We start from the raw sequence: 14936 nt of genomic DNA, 5'->3' as shown, positions 1-14936 counted from the left end.
ATTTATTATATACTTTTAAGGCATTATAGTGGTAGTTTGATTTGGTATCTTTCAATTAGTAGATGACTAGTGAGGAAATTCCCAATACCCCCAATGGTTTGTCAGTCACTTTGTCGATGATCTTGGATGAAGGATTAAGTTTACAAGATTGAGATTAGTACCTCCCTGAGTTCAGTAAAAGGGGGGGGGGGGGCAAAGATCGGTAGTGTGAGAAGCTTTTGAAGAAGTAACCCTAAAGAACGACATGGTGAAGATACAGTGCAAGTACTGTAAGGCTCGATATGCTAAACAAGTAAACGGGTCGACCACAGCTCTAAAGAAACACATATTGAAGTGTCATACGAAAGTGAAAAGTCAAACCTCAGGCCAAAAGACACTTTCATTTACCCAATCTGTGGTGGATCCGTCACAAGATACCTTGTCCACCTATAACTATAACGGGGACCAGGTGAATGAGTTGACGGCTAGACTTATAATTGCAAGTGAAAAACTATTTCAGATGGTAGAGAATCCGTCTTTTGTCGAATTAGTCAAAGGACTTTAATCCCAAATACGAGGTCCCACATATAACAATAAAGAGAGTGTGCATGAAGATATATACAAGCGAGAAAGTCAAGTTGGAAGGATAGTTGGCATCGGTTTCCCAAATCAACTTGACAACAGATTTGTGGACGGCATCCAATCAGCGAAAGGGGTATATGTCACTAATTGCCCACTACGTTGATGCAAAATAGAAGCACTGCAAAAGAGTTATAAACTTCCACTATCTTGCAACTCCCCACACTGGTTTGATGATTTCAGACTGCATATATAGATGTCTTGTGGAGTGGGGCATTGAGAAGAAAATCTCATCGATAAACTTTACACAATGCCTTTACAAACGATAGTGTGATAATGATTTTGCGGAACCAGTTTAGCGCCACCGGTGACTTGTAATTTGGTGGGAAAATATTTCATGTTAGGTGTTGTGCCCACATCTTAAACTTGATTATACAAGATTGGCTTAAAACAATTGAGCCAGCAATTGAGAACATAAGAGAGTGTGAAGTACAAACGGGGGTCACCTTCACGATTAAATACAATGAATGAGATCGTTAAATGGTTGAAGTTCTCATCTCAGAGAATGAGAAAGCCGAATGTCATGACACGTTAGAATTCAACTTACGAAATGTTGGATTCAGTGATAGTTTTCAGAGATGCATTCTCTCGCTAGTCACTATGCGGAGCGTGATAGCACGTACCAGTTGTTGCCTTCTGATGATGATTGGACAAGATCAAGCAGTTCGCAAATTTCTTTCAGTTTTTTACGACACAACAAAGATCTTTTCAGGAAGCAAGTATCCAACAACAAATATATTTCTACCAGAACTTTGGAGAATAAAGGATGTTTTGCACAAAAGTTGTAGTAGACTAGGCTTTCTACAAATAATGACTAACAGGTATACAGTTAAAGTTTGATAAATATTGGTTTGAGTACAGTTTGGTAATGGTCGTTACAGTCGTTCTTGAACCTCGATGTAAGATGTTCATAGTTATATTTATTTTTAAAAAGTTGTATCGTGAGAAGAGTGTCACTAAGGTCGCTAAGATTCGTGATGCAGTCGGAGATCTGTACGATTTCTATGTAGAAACTTTGGGGGCCGCAAAAGATAATACTGCAGGTCAACTCCTCAAATGGGTTCTAGTTTTAGTGTTGTTGCACAACAAAACACGATTAACAATTTCATGTCTTTCATGGCACAAGTTGAGCCCCAAAGGTAGACAACCCAAACAAAACTTTACCACTCGCTCAAGAAGCCACTTTTAAAGTACAATGGAGAAGAATTTGATGTTTTAAACTGGTGGAAGTCGAAAGCTCGTGAACCATAGTACCTTGTGCTCTCGTTGATGGCACAAGAAATTGTCAATTCCAATTTCAACCATGAAGCGCGGGGAGTAGGGTCTTGAACAAGTATCGAAGCTCATTTACACTGAAATCAATTGAAGCGCTCATTTGTATAAAGGATTGGTTGCATTCGATCTAGGGAAAAGGCAACTCTGTTGATGAGGAGTTCGAAGAAGAGGAGAGTGAGAACTGAGAAGTAGGATGAGACAGTACCTACAACAATTAAAATGAAGCTAGGAGACAATACTTTCTATTTCCCTTGCATTTGCTTACGACAATTTGACAGTTATTATTCGTGGACTTGAATTGTAACATTTGATGGATGGATGGATATTTTGTATGCATATAAGCTTTTGTATTTACATATTTTTTTATATTTCTCCTCTTTTCATTTATGCTTTTAAATGACTAAATGTTACTTCCATCTCATATGGTTTGTTGGTTGCGTTTGTTTATCTTCATTCCTTAATTATTTATGTTACATCAGCCTAACCAAATATTCTTTCTTTCAAAATTCACATATATAGATATGTCATCGAAAGATTATCCATCGGCAGATATTTGGAATTATGGAGCCCAAGTCTACTCCTAAGACGAAAAAATAAAATTACAATGCAAGTTGTGTTGCAAACGACTTGTAAACAAAACAAATCGATTAAAATTACATTTGGCTTGTCAGGGAGGAGACGCTGCCCCATGTAGCAAAGCTCCTCCAAAAACTCAGGATTTATTTTGAGCCATGCTTGACTCAAATACAAAGACTTCCACCTCTTCCCCTACAAGCAATACAACCAGCCACATAAGTTATAGAAGTAGGCCTATTATAAATGAATGGTCAAGCAGAGGAAGAGCCCCCACACTTAGTAGAGAAGAAGAAGACATACTACTAAGAGAAGTAGGGAAAAAGAAGAACGAGATTATAAGAAGTCGTAAAACAAAGCCTAGAATTGGCATCCAGTAACGGACAACAGCCCCCTTGATGCAGGACATGAAAATTAAATATGATATGCGAGATTTCAGGCTTAAGATCACGTTAGTTCAGAAACAATTACACAAATTCCATATCCCACATGAAAGTCCAAACATTCAATTAAGGGGAATCTATGTGGGTCCAGGCCTACACATGATAGGGCTGGATCAATAAAAATTATGAACAAAGCTCAAAGATAAGAAATAATCATCCACACATGCATAGTAATCAATCTCTAATCCAAGGGATTCACCAATTTCAAATCAAGGAACCCTAGGGTAAGAAAAGGGGCATAAAATTGGTGATTTGAGTAATTTAGGGTTAGGTTAAGGGATTTTGGGTGAAAGCAGAGTTAAAGAGAAGAAAGAGACGAACCAGAGAAGTACCGCACGCGTGGACAACAACAATGGCCCAGACACACATGCGTGTGATCTCGGCCGCACGTGTGTTAGGCCCACTATTCAGAAAAAGGCCACCTTGGCCCTGGTCGACCAGGGGTGGACTCCAAAACACCCAAATCTCAGCTTGATCTGATGAACGATTTGTGCGTGGTGCTCCGCCGAAATTTCAGCCCTCCTGTAGGGCCAGATTCTGAAATTCTGCTGTGGGGAGGAGAATTGCTGCAATAGATGATTGATTCGAAGTGTAGATGATGGGGTGAGATGAGAAAAAATGATGGTAGAAGATGGGTAGTAGAGATGGCGATGGATGGGGGCGAATTGAGATAGATGTGGCTTCGCACCACGGTAGTTAACCCTTCGATAAAGGGAGCGCTTCGCACCCAATTAGGCTTCACAACTCAGAGAGTAGGAAAACGCAGAATTTTTATTAATCTTCAATCAATTAAAAGAACTACAAGGGGTGCCTATTTATAGGAAAACCCTATACCGCAAAACTCGCGCCATGTGCGCAACCTATTACTTGGCAATGAAGTAAACTAAAATAAAAACCAAACAAAGAAATCTAAAACGTTCACGATGTTCTAAATAACATAAATAAGCAAAACCTAAAATATGAAATCAATCTGACCAGTGGGTCACGATCATGAGATCCCATAATGGGCTTTTCTTGACTAACGGGCCCACTCTTTTGAATCAAAACTTCGTCTTCTAGCTACGAGGTCCTCCCTGGACATTGTCATCAATCTAGATCGACGGTGGGGCCCTCCTTCTGGCATAGGAGCGTAGGGAGGGTGGTGTGCGTGCACGTGTGGACGGTGTGCGCGAGATGTCCCCATCACCCCTCCAAGACAACATAATGTCAAAGAAGGCGCAAGCATGGGACATAAGCCAGGCGATAAATTATCGAAGTTTCTTAAAAGTCTCGCTGCATTCTATAAGCGGTTGGGAATCCCGTACAAATTGGATCATAAAAAGAGGTTGAAAAAATCGTTAAATCTATGAATGAGGAGATGGAAAGGCATCTCCACCATCCGATTCAGAAGAGGTAAACAACCATCTTTTAGACACCTCCAGCTCAGATTCAGCCCAGAGTTTTCCCATTGTCCAAGCCGTAAAAAGAGAATCAAATGATGATCCTAGCAACAAAGGTGGAGGAGGGGGTTACTATTATAGACAAAGATACTCAGGTTACATGCCACAAAGGCGTTCATCATACAGAGGATATTGAATGAATGAATGGTTTGTATGTGCAACACCATCTAAGATTCTGATCATACTTTTGAATTTTAACAATTATTTACTTTGTTTGCTTTTTTTCTGTTACAAATTATTTTTGACAATGTTTATTCTGAACAACTCAAGTACACTACTAAATTGGGATACAAAAAGGAAAAAATAAGGTCAACAAGAAAAAAACGGTCAACTCGACCTGACTCAGTGCTGACTCGACCCGACTCAGTCCCTGTGATCGGGTTAGACTCGGTCTGGGTTAGTCCAGGCCAGACCCAGACTCGGATCGGGTCAAGCATGCTGGACTCAGTACCGAGTCGAGTTGAGCTCGGGTTAAGTCTATTTCAAAACCGGGGCGCGTCGGGTGAGCCCTAACTTGGTTCGACTCGACTCGATGCCCATCTCTAAGTTTCAACAAAAAATTCCACTTTTTTCCCAACGTTTCCAAATGTTTCCCTCAGACAGCGATATGGATTATCGGCGATACAAATACATGTTTTATATTCTCGGTCATCAATACATGTAACGATAAACACTGTCAACAACTACAGCATTAAAAATTAAAACAACCTCATAAAGTGTCCCTAAAATAGGAAACTACTCTCTACCACTGATGAGCAGAGGTGGGTCCACATTCCGTGCATTGCCAAGTCATCACGTCCGCATCACTTCCAAAAGCCACCATGTTGGAAAAACTGTATTTGAGCTTGACAAGGGCACACGACTCTGTGTCCAGTGTACATAACTTACAAGGAAAGTTACCAACAGATTTGATGGTATGTTCTGCAAATGGAGTTGGTTCTAAAACATAACTCCAGGAATGACTCAAAATTAAATAGTCCACCTAAATTTAAAAGAAAGGCTAGAAACTAGGGGCATAAAATCTGGGTAACAGCCTTACAGTTGCATTAGATTCCACATTTTAATGCAAGCACCTGCTGTTAACAAATGAATCTAGGTATATCTTACAAGACATGTTGCAAACAAATAGTTTCAAAAGAATAGCATATCGAGTGTCTTGGATAAATAAGGAGTAACGACTCCTCAACTGAATAATCAATCAGTAAATTCTCACACAGAATCTATCAGTAAAAAAAAAAAGAACTCACTACCTCTACAAGTTTTGAGAAATTATAAGGCCCTGATGCAGCAAGTCAGGACCCTACTCAAGTGATCAGAACCATAAAACTGATGCAGTCCACTGATGGTGAAGACGCCTAAAATATTCCAGGTTTGATGATGATGATGATGATGATATATATATATTCCTTAACAGCCTACTTGAAGGCTGTTAGAGTAGATTAAGGTAATCTTATTAGATTAGATTAAGATTACCTTAATCTACTCTAACATAGGCAACTCATTGGAGGGATGCAATCAACTTGGGAGATGTTTCTAGAATCCCCATCTAAAACTGGTACCATCAGTTCAATGGTTTGGATCACCTATCCATGGGCATCCACTGCACAAAATAGACTCAAACACTGTTCACATTCTGATGCATCAGTACCTTGTAACTTCTCATATGTTCCAATACGAATCAATAGTATGTACTTTAGCTAGAAATTGTTCCAAATGATTAGCAGGGAAAACAGAAGATATTACTTACCTTCAGTTCATCGCGTTTCCGAGACTTTAACTGTGAAAGCTGTGTCTCTGCATCATGAAGACAGTCCTGAAGGACTTTTTTGTCAGCAGAGAGCTTTGCGATTTCGTCATCTCGTTCTGATCGAAGCCATTCAAGCTGATTCTCAACTTCATGCAACTGTTCAGAGAGCTCCTTCTTTTCCCGAGCAAAGCGGTCCATCTCAGCCCTCATCTCAGCCTGCATTTGTTAGATGGTTGCTATTTCAAAGAACTTACATAAAACAGCAACAATATATGCCAGGTAAAATACTTGCCACAGCAACTCAAAGACACAATTAGGCACCTTCAGACGGTTAATGGTTGCCTCTGATTCTTCTAGCCTTTGAGACAAAAGACCTTTTTCTCTAGCAATATTCGAAAGTTCATTCTGTCTTTCCTCGCGAGCACGAATATTTTCATCTTCACTAGCACATAACTGATGCCAAAGCGCAGCACGGTCAACATTGGCAAGTTCAGCAACCTCCCGCAACATGCTCAGAACTGGTCTTGTGATCCCTTCTTCCTCATGGACTAGGAATACCAAAACATCCAAATCTAAATCTACTTCACGACAATTATCGGTGGAACTGGTGGCACGGTCAACAAGTCCTTTCAACATCCTTCCACGATAACCATCATCAAGATACATTTTGAACATTATAGCATACAGCATCCTCACGAACTCCTGCACTCGGTAGTCCCTAGAGAGGGCCAGTGCTTCAGCCAGACCAAGAACTGGAATAAAATCATCTTCTTGGACAGCCAATGACTCATCTGTTTTTTCACCCACAAGTATATCTTTATCCTGAGATGTATCAGCAACAGGTCTCGAAATAATCTTCCACCTCTGAGAACGACGTCTTTCCAAGACCATGGCCACTGTTTGAATCCCAAAAATCCCTCTAGAAACAGCTCTCTCAAAAACTTGAGATGCTTCAACAGCAAGGGAAGGTATAGATATCATCTCTAACAGGATATAAACATCTGACATATGGCGAGCTGCAGATGTGAACTGCTCTTCGCCCAGATTCAGCCTTTCAGCACCAAGTCCATGTTCACTATACAAAAAGGGGGCACAAGACGTTACACAATTGTCACCAAGACCACAATCAGAATCAACATCTCTTAAAAGAGCTTCAGCAACTTCAGCCCAAGTATTCACAGTTTTACTCAGAACATCGAGCACACAAGCTGCCACTTGTGCACCCAAACTTTTCAGCCTAGCACGGACTGCACTGACCTACAAAAGACACATGGCATATGGTGCATAAGAAAAACAAAATGCAAGGACTCCATGTTATATCTCACAAACATACTTCAGAAATATCATATAAAAAAAGCAAAATTCAAATTTTTCATGTCTCAGCATTCATACTGCTTGAGGAAGATGCTGGCACTGGCATGCTGCTTTGAAAACAAAACCCATAGCTGCTGCAAGTGGCTCATCGTTTGAATCTGTCAGAAGTTTGAAAGCTTGAAACAAGACACGTTCCCACACTTCACTCCCAAACTCCAGCTGACTAAGTGCACCGAGAACCTAAAGAACAAACCTTTTTATGCATTAAGATGAGACTAAGATAGCAAAAAGATATCAAAGAATTCATGATCAAGGTCAAAGTTTCTCCATTCGAATGTTATGATCTTTCGAAAATCCTTGACCATAAGAAACTAGATATGTTCTAAATAGGTTCTGTACAAAAACTGTGAAGATACGCATCTTACAGGTAGACGTAGTGCAGATTCTGTGTCTGGCTTCTGAAGACGATCAAGAAGAGCACAAGCAGCAAGTGGATGTTCCGAATGATCAACCAATTTTGGTACTAAAGCAACTAGGTCTGGCTGAAGATGCTTTGGAGCTTTATCCAGTACAAGAGCAATCTTTTGTGCCGACTGAGGCTTTCGTCTTGGCTCTGGACATCCTTGCGGAACAGCACCATCTAGGGCTCTCAGTGAATTCACAATCAATCCCAATAGCTCCTCAGATTGCTCTGGCCACTTGGTCTAGAAAAAATACAGTTTTTTTCAACAGGTTAACCCATGATAATCAAGCTTGGGAATTATCAAATCTGAAATGTAGTTAGCCTACCTTGGGAGCTCGAATGAAACTATCATCTGCAGAAAGATCCCCAGCAGATGTTTCTGGGGGAGAAATAGGCTGTCCAGGAACAGCCTTTTCGGCTATCTCTGTACGATTCAGATCTGAGCTTTGTACAGCGTATGCATTGATACTTTCGTCCACTCCAGAATCCAGTCTCTGATTTATGGGACATTGCACAGAATCTATTGCTCCGTTTTGCCTGCTAGAGTCTGATGGACTAACAGCTCCATTAACATCAGGAAAAGGTTTTGTGCTCATATTAGAAGAATCATCACAAGTTCTTCCTTCTGAAGGTTGGCAACATTCAACCATTATATCTAAGAGCAAATCAATGATTGCCTGCTGCAACACTTTAACCCCCATCAACAAATTCATTAGACTCGGGGAGGTAGTATCACTTCTTGTGACCTCTTTTTTCCCACCTGTAACTCCAGATAGCTTGGTTGGAAGAAGCAAGCGCTTCACTTTAGCAGGGTCATCAAGATAAAGACGAAGCCCAGTTAGGAAGCCAGCTATTGCACCAGCATCCATAAGAAGCTTTTCCCTCAAAGTGACCTGTGGCTGTGAAGGGTTATCTCCATATGTAAGGTGAAACCCTGCCCGAGCAAGAAGATTTCTAAAGATATCTTCTTCATCTCCACTTATACCCTCACTGTCATCAGAATCAATAAGCTCGTCTGGGTCAGTTGATAACACATCCTGATCGTCCTCTGAGGCCAAAACCTGACAAGAGAAAGCGGACATCTGAGCATCCTTACATTTGCAACAAATTTAAGGGACGATCATTGTCGTCAGGCAGTTGATTGCTGAGATTTTTTTAGTAAGCATCTTCAAAAATACATGAACAAGAACTAAAACTAAAATTTGCGCAGCTTTATGCATCATAAGCTAGCCAATATGAAATAAAGTCAATCATCCATCATTTAAATATAAGACAAAGCACCCAAAAGTGGCATTAAGACCCAAAAAAACAAATCTTAATTCAAGTGATTGCTTTTAAACAGTATCTGCACTACAATGTTTATAATCAAGAAACACGAAAGAGATGAAGCCAAAGCCACCATACATATGGACTGGTTGATGATTATTGAAATTGAATGAAAGTTTCTTCTTTCCCTACGCTGGGAACTATTGATATTTTGGTGTGATCTATCCAAGCTTGTGGTGCAATACAATAAGATTGGTAGAGGGATTCTGCCCCGTTAATCTTATACTGTTGCAATGGTTTTCTTGAATATTTATATCCAGATCTGATTCCTGATTGAGCGAGTGACCTTCTCTTGGGTTGGCTTCAAATTTGCTGCATTCAAGGCCCAACAATGATTTAGATTCAAATCCGCATTCCCTTGTTGCATCAGTTTTGGTATTAGTGCTTCAACTGTAGAAGTTATTTCGGATCTAAAACTGAAACTGTAATTTCAGATTCAGTTTTCAGATTTGATTGCACCAAAGAATCTGGTTATTTTAAGATTTTATTTGATTGAAAATTCTCTTTTATATCTTTAGTTATATTTTATTACCAGTCAGTCTCCACTCGTAATGTTAACAGTTAAGTACTTTAGTTGATCAGGTTGTTGTTAGCATTAATTAAAAAGTAATTTAGTTCGTCTCTTGGAAGAAGATAAAAAAAAAAAAAACAAGCATTTCAGTTTGCTGTTCATGATGGCAATCATGGCATTCCCCTTAATATATGGATTTTTTTAATTAGCCGGGTAATTAAGTCTCACAAATTTTCTCCTAGGCACCTAGCCAAAGCAGCAGTAACTATGGATGGCCTAGCAAAATATTGAGAACCATGCTTAACACTATGCTAAGAGTGGAGTCAGGAGAGGCCTTCTCCACTGTGTGGAGACTGGCACTGATTAGAGGCCAAAACTGAATCATAGAAATAGACAAGTTAGATACATACATCAAGAAAAAGAGACGGGAGAGGCACCCTTACCTCAAGGTCTGAAAACTCAAACCATGGGCAGCAATCAATAACTTCGCAAACGAATACAACCGTGTCACGTACAAGAAATCCTGCATCTGCCTCAAGCATATCGGACACCTTCATGAATTGGAGAACAGAATTGTTCCACGTCTTCGTACAGATAGATGACTCCTTCCACACGGTTTTTCCAGGATTCTTCTGGTTCACTACAGCCATCCTGTATCTGACCCAATAATTCTTATCGGGATCACTTCCAACCGATTGATCACTTTCCAAGTAAATACATATGGTGTCAAATGATTCATATACACCTGCATTACAAACATGGAAGCAGCTTATCATAACAGAGACATCATTAAAATTTAAAATAAATAGTAAATAGATAAACAGAAATAGAATGAAAGCATCTTCTACACCCACCCACCTATCCGCAGCTCACATCCACCTGCTTGAAAAAATTTACTAAAGATCTTCCGTGTTTCCATTATTTCCTTGAACGACAAAAAGTTCTCCACCTTCCAAGTAAATGAACCTCTTTTGGCAACACCATCAATTTGAGAAGCCCCATTGCTCGAAGAATCCAGCTCCTGATCAGAAAAATCTTGCATGATGGATGTCTCCTTCAAGATAAGAACCTCCGCTGAGAACACAACAGTATCCTGTACGAGGAACCCAGAGTCCTGATCAAAGAGACTAGTAAGTGTCACAAACTCCCGCCATCCCCAGTCTTTAGCAGCCTTGGAGTAGCGATTCTGTGACTCTTTCGTAACAGATTTCTCCTCCATCTTCTGATTCACCACTGACAACCGATGACTCACAAAACAACTCCAATCGCTGGTTGTATTACGGGAATCAGTAACTTCAAGAAACACCGAAAGATGGCATGGTGGTTGAGACTGCCCTGATTGTAGAAACCAAGGCCTTGCATAAATAATTGAATCCATTCATAGATGGGTCTAAGGCATTAGACTAAAAGCAAGTACATTATGGAAAAAAAGTACTCTATGATGCTCAATCAAGAGAAATGGTGGTTTTTGTTTGACTCAATAACCAATTCATCATGGGATAGGCCATGTCCTAATTACTCGGTATTCAGGTGGTCCAAGTAACTCTATGAAGACGGATAGTTACAGCAGTGATCCCCAAATAAGCAGAAGCTTAATTGGATTGCCAGGATCTTCTGATAGGCAAAGAAAAAAAAATTACAGTATCTCTATCAACCACGGTTCCCAGCATACAAACAACTTGGATCACCAAAGGTTGGTCCTGCATGTGCAGTGTATTGGGGCTGAGTACATGGTCAATGGTACAATGCACATTTCCCCAATAAAACCTCCCACACATCAATGTCAAAGTATAGTACACTTCATGCAGAAATTGTTTCATCAAAATAAAAATCAAACAGAATAATTGTAAACTCACTTCTTACCTCTAGGATAGACAATCAGGCGGCAGTCCCGATTACCAATTTGAAACCTCCGGCTCTTCACGCAAAGACCTGTAATTTTCCTCTTCTTGAGAAGATCCTTCAACCTCGTGAAATTCTCAATACGCCAAGTGAACTTCCCTAGGTGCCCATCCGACTTCCTCGGCCCACCACCAGCACGCCCACCAACCAACCCTGCATTCTTTGAGAAGCTATTCGACTCCTTGATAACATGGAACGAAGCACTGAACACAGCAGTATCGTCCACGAGAAAACCTGCATCCTGGCCCATGAAATCTGACATCTTCATGTAATCATTCCACCCAAGACTGGTGTTGTCCCCACTCTTGTTGTCAGCCGCGAACCGCCCATACGAGTCCCGGTGCATATGGTTGAGGCCATGCTGCTGATTCAAGACAGACATTCGAAAGAGACACCAGCAGCTGCGGTCGGGCACTACAGACGACGACTTATCGGTGTCCTTGCTCTCCAAGCACATGGAAAGATAATCGATGCCGCTGACTGAGCTCTGGTAGACACTGATGCGTAGATTGCATTCACCAGCGGGGAAGACCGGGCTCATTATTTTCTGGGTCTTGATCATCTCCTTGAAAAGACTGAAATTATGGACCTTCCAAGTGAATTTCCCTGTCAAGACGTCAGGGGCGGGCCCCAAGGAAAGAGATGAAGATGATGACTGCAGCTCATTGTCGCGGGAGAAGGAAACAGATTCATTGAGGACAAGGATGTCAGCAGCGATAACAAGGGAGGAGTCGTTGAGGAGGAAACCAGACTTGGAATCGAGGATGGTTGAGGAAGGGGTGAAGTCACACCAGCCGTGGGACTTCTTTTTGGCAGAGAAGCGATGCCAGGAATCACGGTGAATGGATTTGGAGTCATCAAGGTGGTTGAGGATTGAGAGGCGATAGCTGGCAAAGCAGTCCCATTTGGATGAAGATGAGGAGGACGAGGCCGTCCGTGGGTCCATGATTTGGAGGTAGATTGAGAAATAGCCGGGTAGGGCTTGGGAGTCGCCTTTAGGGTAGACGAGAAGCCGACAGTCGTAGCCGCCCACATCAAAGTAGCGGCTCCAGAGTGCACGGGCCTTGACCTTGGGGAAGTGGAAGACGGTCCAGCGGCAAACGGCCGAGTGATCGTTGCGGCGGTCGACGGAGATGGATTCTTGTCCGCTGCTGCTGCTGATGCTGATGCCACCACCGCCGCTGCCGCCTTCACGGCACGATGAGGTGGAAGCAGGTTCTTCGGAGGTGATGGCGGATGATGATGATGCGGCGGAGAGTGATTGCGGCTGCGGCGGGTCGGGGATGGCAGCGGCAGAAGGTAGGGATGGAGATGGGAGGGAAGAGGGGCCCGCCTCGGCAGTGTTGGATTTCATTATCATCTTTGGTTTTGTTTGGACGGTGATGATGATTTTTGTTTTAGTTTTTGAGACCATCGTGATTCAAAGGCATTTTGGGAAGATGAGGAATGTTGAGAGAAAGAGAGGAGATACGAGAGTGGCAGGGTATGTGAGGATTTGGAGGCGTTGGGGGTTGGGAGAGGAAGAGCGGCGCAGGATATTAGTCTGCGCACCCTTTCTTCTTTGGTTTTGAGATGTAACGTATGGTCCCTGAGAAGCGATGATACAATGGGCACCCCAAGCAAACATACACTTTGCTGACGTGTGGACCTGAGGCCCATGGCTCGGTGATCCGAACCGTTGATTTGATGGAAAAACATTCTAACTGGAAGTTCATGCGCTAGGAACTTAGGTGGGGCCCACCGTGATGTTTGTGAGAAATTCATCTCGGCCATACCTTTTAAGAACTCATTCTAGGACATGCGAACAAAAAAGAACTGGATGCAGGGTTCAAGTAAGCTACACGAGAAGAAAGATTTGTATCATGCCATGTTTTTTGTGTTTTCGATTCATCCAGGGTGGAGCTCAAGGAGATTTCAATAGTAAGTATTTTTTTATTCAATTTTTTCTCTCTTGTTTCTCACTTAATCTTGAATTTGGCACTTCTTTTTTTTTTTCCATTACGTCTTGAAAGAAGCAAAGCAGATGGATGGGATGATTTCTCAAGATCATCAATCATCGGGGCTCTACTTAGGTTCCCAACACCAAACTTCTTGGAAAAGCCTTTCCTAGAGAATTTGTGTCCCTGACTCAACATTTTTTATGTCACGTGAAAGAGATTAATATAAATATTTAGATAGTTTAATATCAAAATTGTATTAATGGTTGGGATCTTCATTGTATTCATAATTCGTGTGAGGATTTACCAAACCAATTAAGTATTGGACTGCACATAAAGAAAAAGAGTATCAATTTCTATTGGACGCAATACTCATTAGCAAACGTCTAGCATATGGAGATATTTATACTTCTTTTTATATCCAGAAATATGAAATTTAGACATGTATGACGAGCCAAAGCCCTGAAAGAATTATTAACAAACTACTAGTCCTCTGTTCTTGGAGCAAGAGCAATTTCATTAGCTTTACATCCGTCCCAAGGTATCATTTTCAATACATCTATGGGGCATGCCCGAGGAGGGGCTCACATCTGATTAGCTAGTTAGTGAGGCAATAACTTACCAAAGTGATGATCAGTAGCTAGTTCGAGAGGATGCTTAGCCACACCGGGACTAACACACGACCCAAACTCCTACGGGAGGTAGCAGTGGGGAACTTGTTATATTTTTTCACTAAACAATCTATTTTTTTGCAACCAATTGAAGGGTTGGGATTGCATGGCCTGTTTAAAATGCAAAAATGAATGGTATTGAATTGATATTATTATACAATGATTATATATTTGTAAATGCGATCATATTTTTATTGTTCAATCCATTCTTTCCTTAGGAAACACATTGTACTAAGTGAAACCTGAAAATTTACTTGTGATGTAATGGGATTACCATTGTTGTGTGTGCAAAAGCTTGGAGGAGCTAAAGAGTGAAGGCTATGTCTTAAAGTGGGGTGATTATGACTAATTAAAATTTTATGTCTTTTAATACCTAATTGCCTACTTAAATTAATATGCAATTAAACTAAGCAAGACAATTAACTCTAAAGCTTCCAAGCCAACAGAGGATCTAATCACATAGACTACTAATGATATACCAATTAAGCAACTAGTATATAAACATGATAGTGTACATTTATATGTAGGATATGCTAACTATCAACTCCTAGCATTCATCTAATCATGCATACTTATAATTAAACATTCAATCACACTGAGATAATTAAACAAATGTACAAATGACAATCTCAAATAAGAGCATACATAGTGATTCGGTTTCCATACTCTACTTCCGGTGGATGGACTCTAATTATAAGTGTGCCGGATTTCACTATC

At 40.9% G+C, this 14936-nt stretch overlaps 1 protein-coding gene across 1 annotated transcript in view; it reads right to left on the bottom strand.

Moving 5' to 3' along the window:
• LOC131255390 (uncharacterized) overlaps positions 1–13208 on the bottom strand; it is a 51650-nt gene extending 38442 nt beyond the window's left edge. The window contains exons 1-8 of the mRNA XM_058256095.1: positions 11573–13208; positions 10568–11044; positions 10153–10454; positions 8199–8933; positions 7835–8113; positions 7488–7649; positions 6417–7352; positions 6096–6311 (exon numbers count right to left, since the gene is read on the bottom strand). Coding sequence (XP_058112078.1) covers positions 6096–6311; positions 6417–7352; positions 7488–7649; positions 7835–8113; positions 8199–8933; positions 10153–10454; positions 10568–11044; positions 11573–13025 — 4560 coding nt within the window. The 5' untranslated portion in view covers positions 13026–13208. The remainder of the gene's footprint in view (positions 1–6095; positions 6312–6416; positions 7353–7487; positions 7650–7834; positions 8114–8198; positions 8934–10152; positions 10455–10567; positions 11045–11572) is intronic.
• Between the last annotated feature and the right edge of the window lie 1728 nt (positions 13209–14936).

Source organism: Magnolia sinica, chromosome 9 (assembly GCF_029962835.1).
Source record: "Magnolia sinica isolate HGM2019 chromosome 9, MsV1, whole genome shotgun sequence".
NCBI lineage: Eukaryota > Viridiplantae > Streptophyta > Magnoliopsida > Magnoliales > Magnoliaceae > Magnolia > Magnolia sinica.
This window is presented reverse-complemented; position numbering and strand designations above follow the sequence as displayed.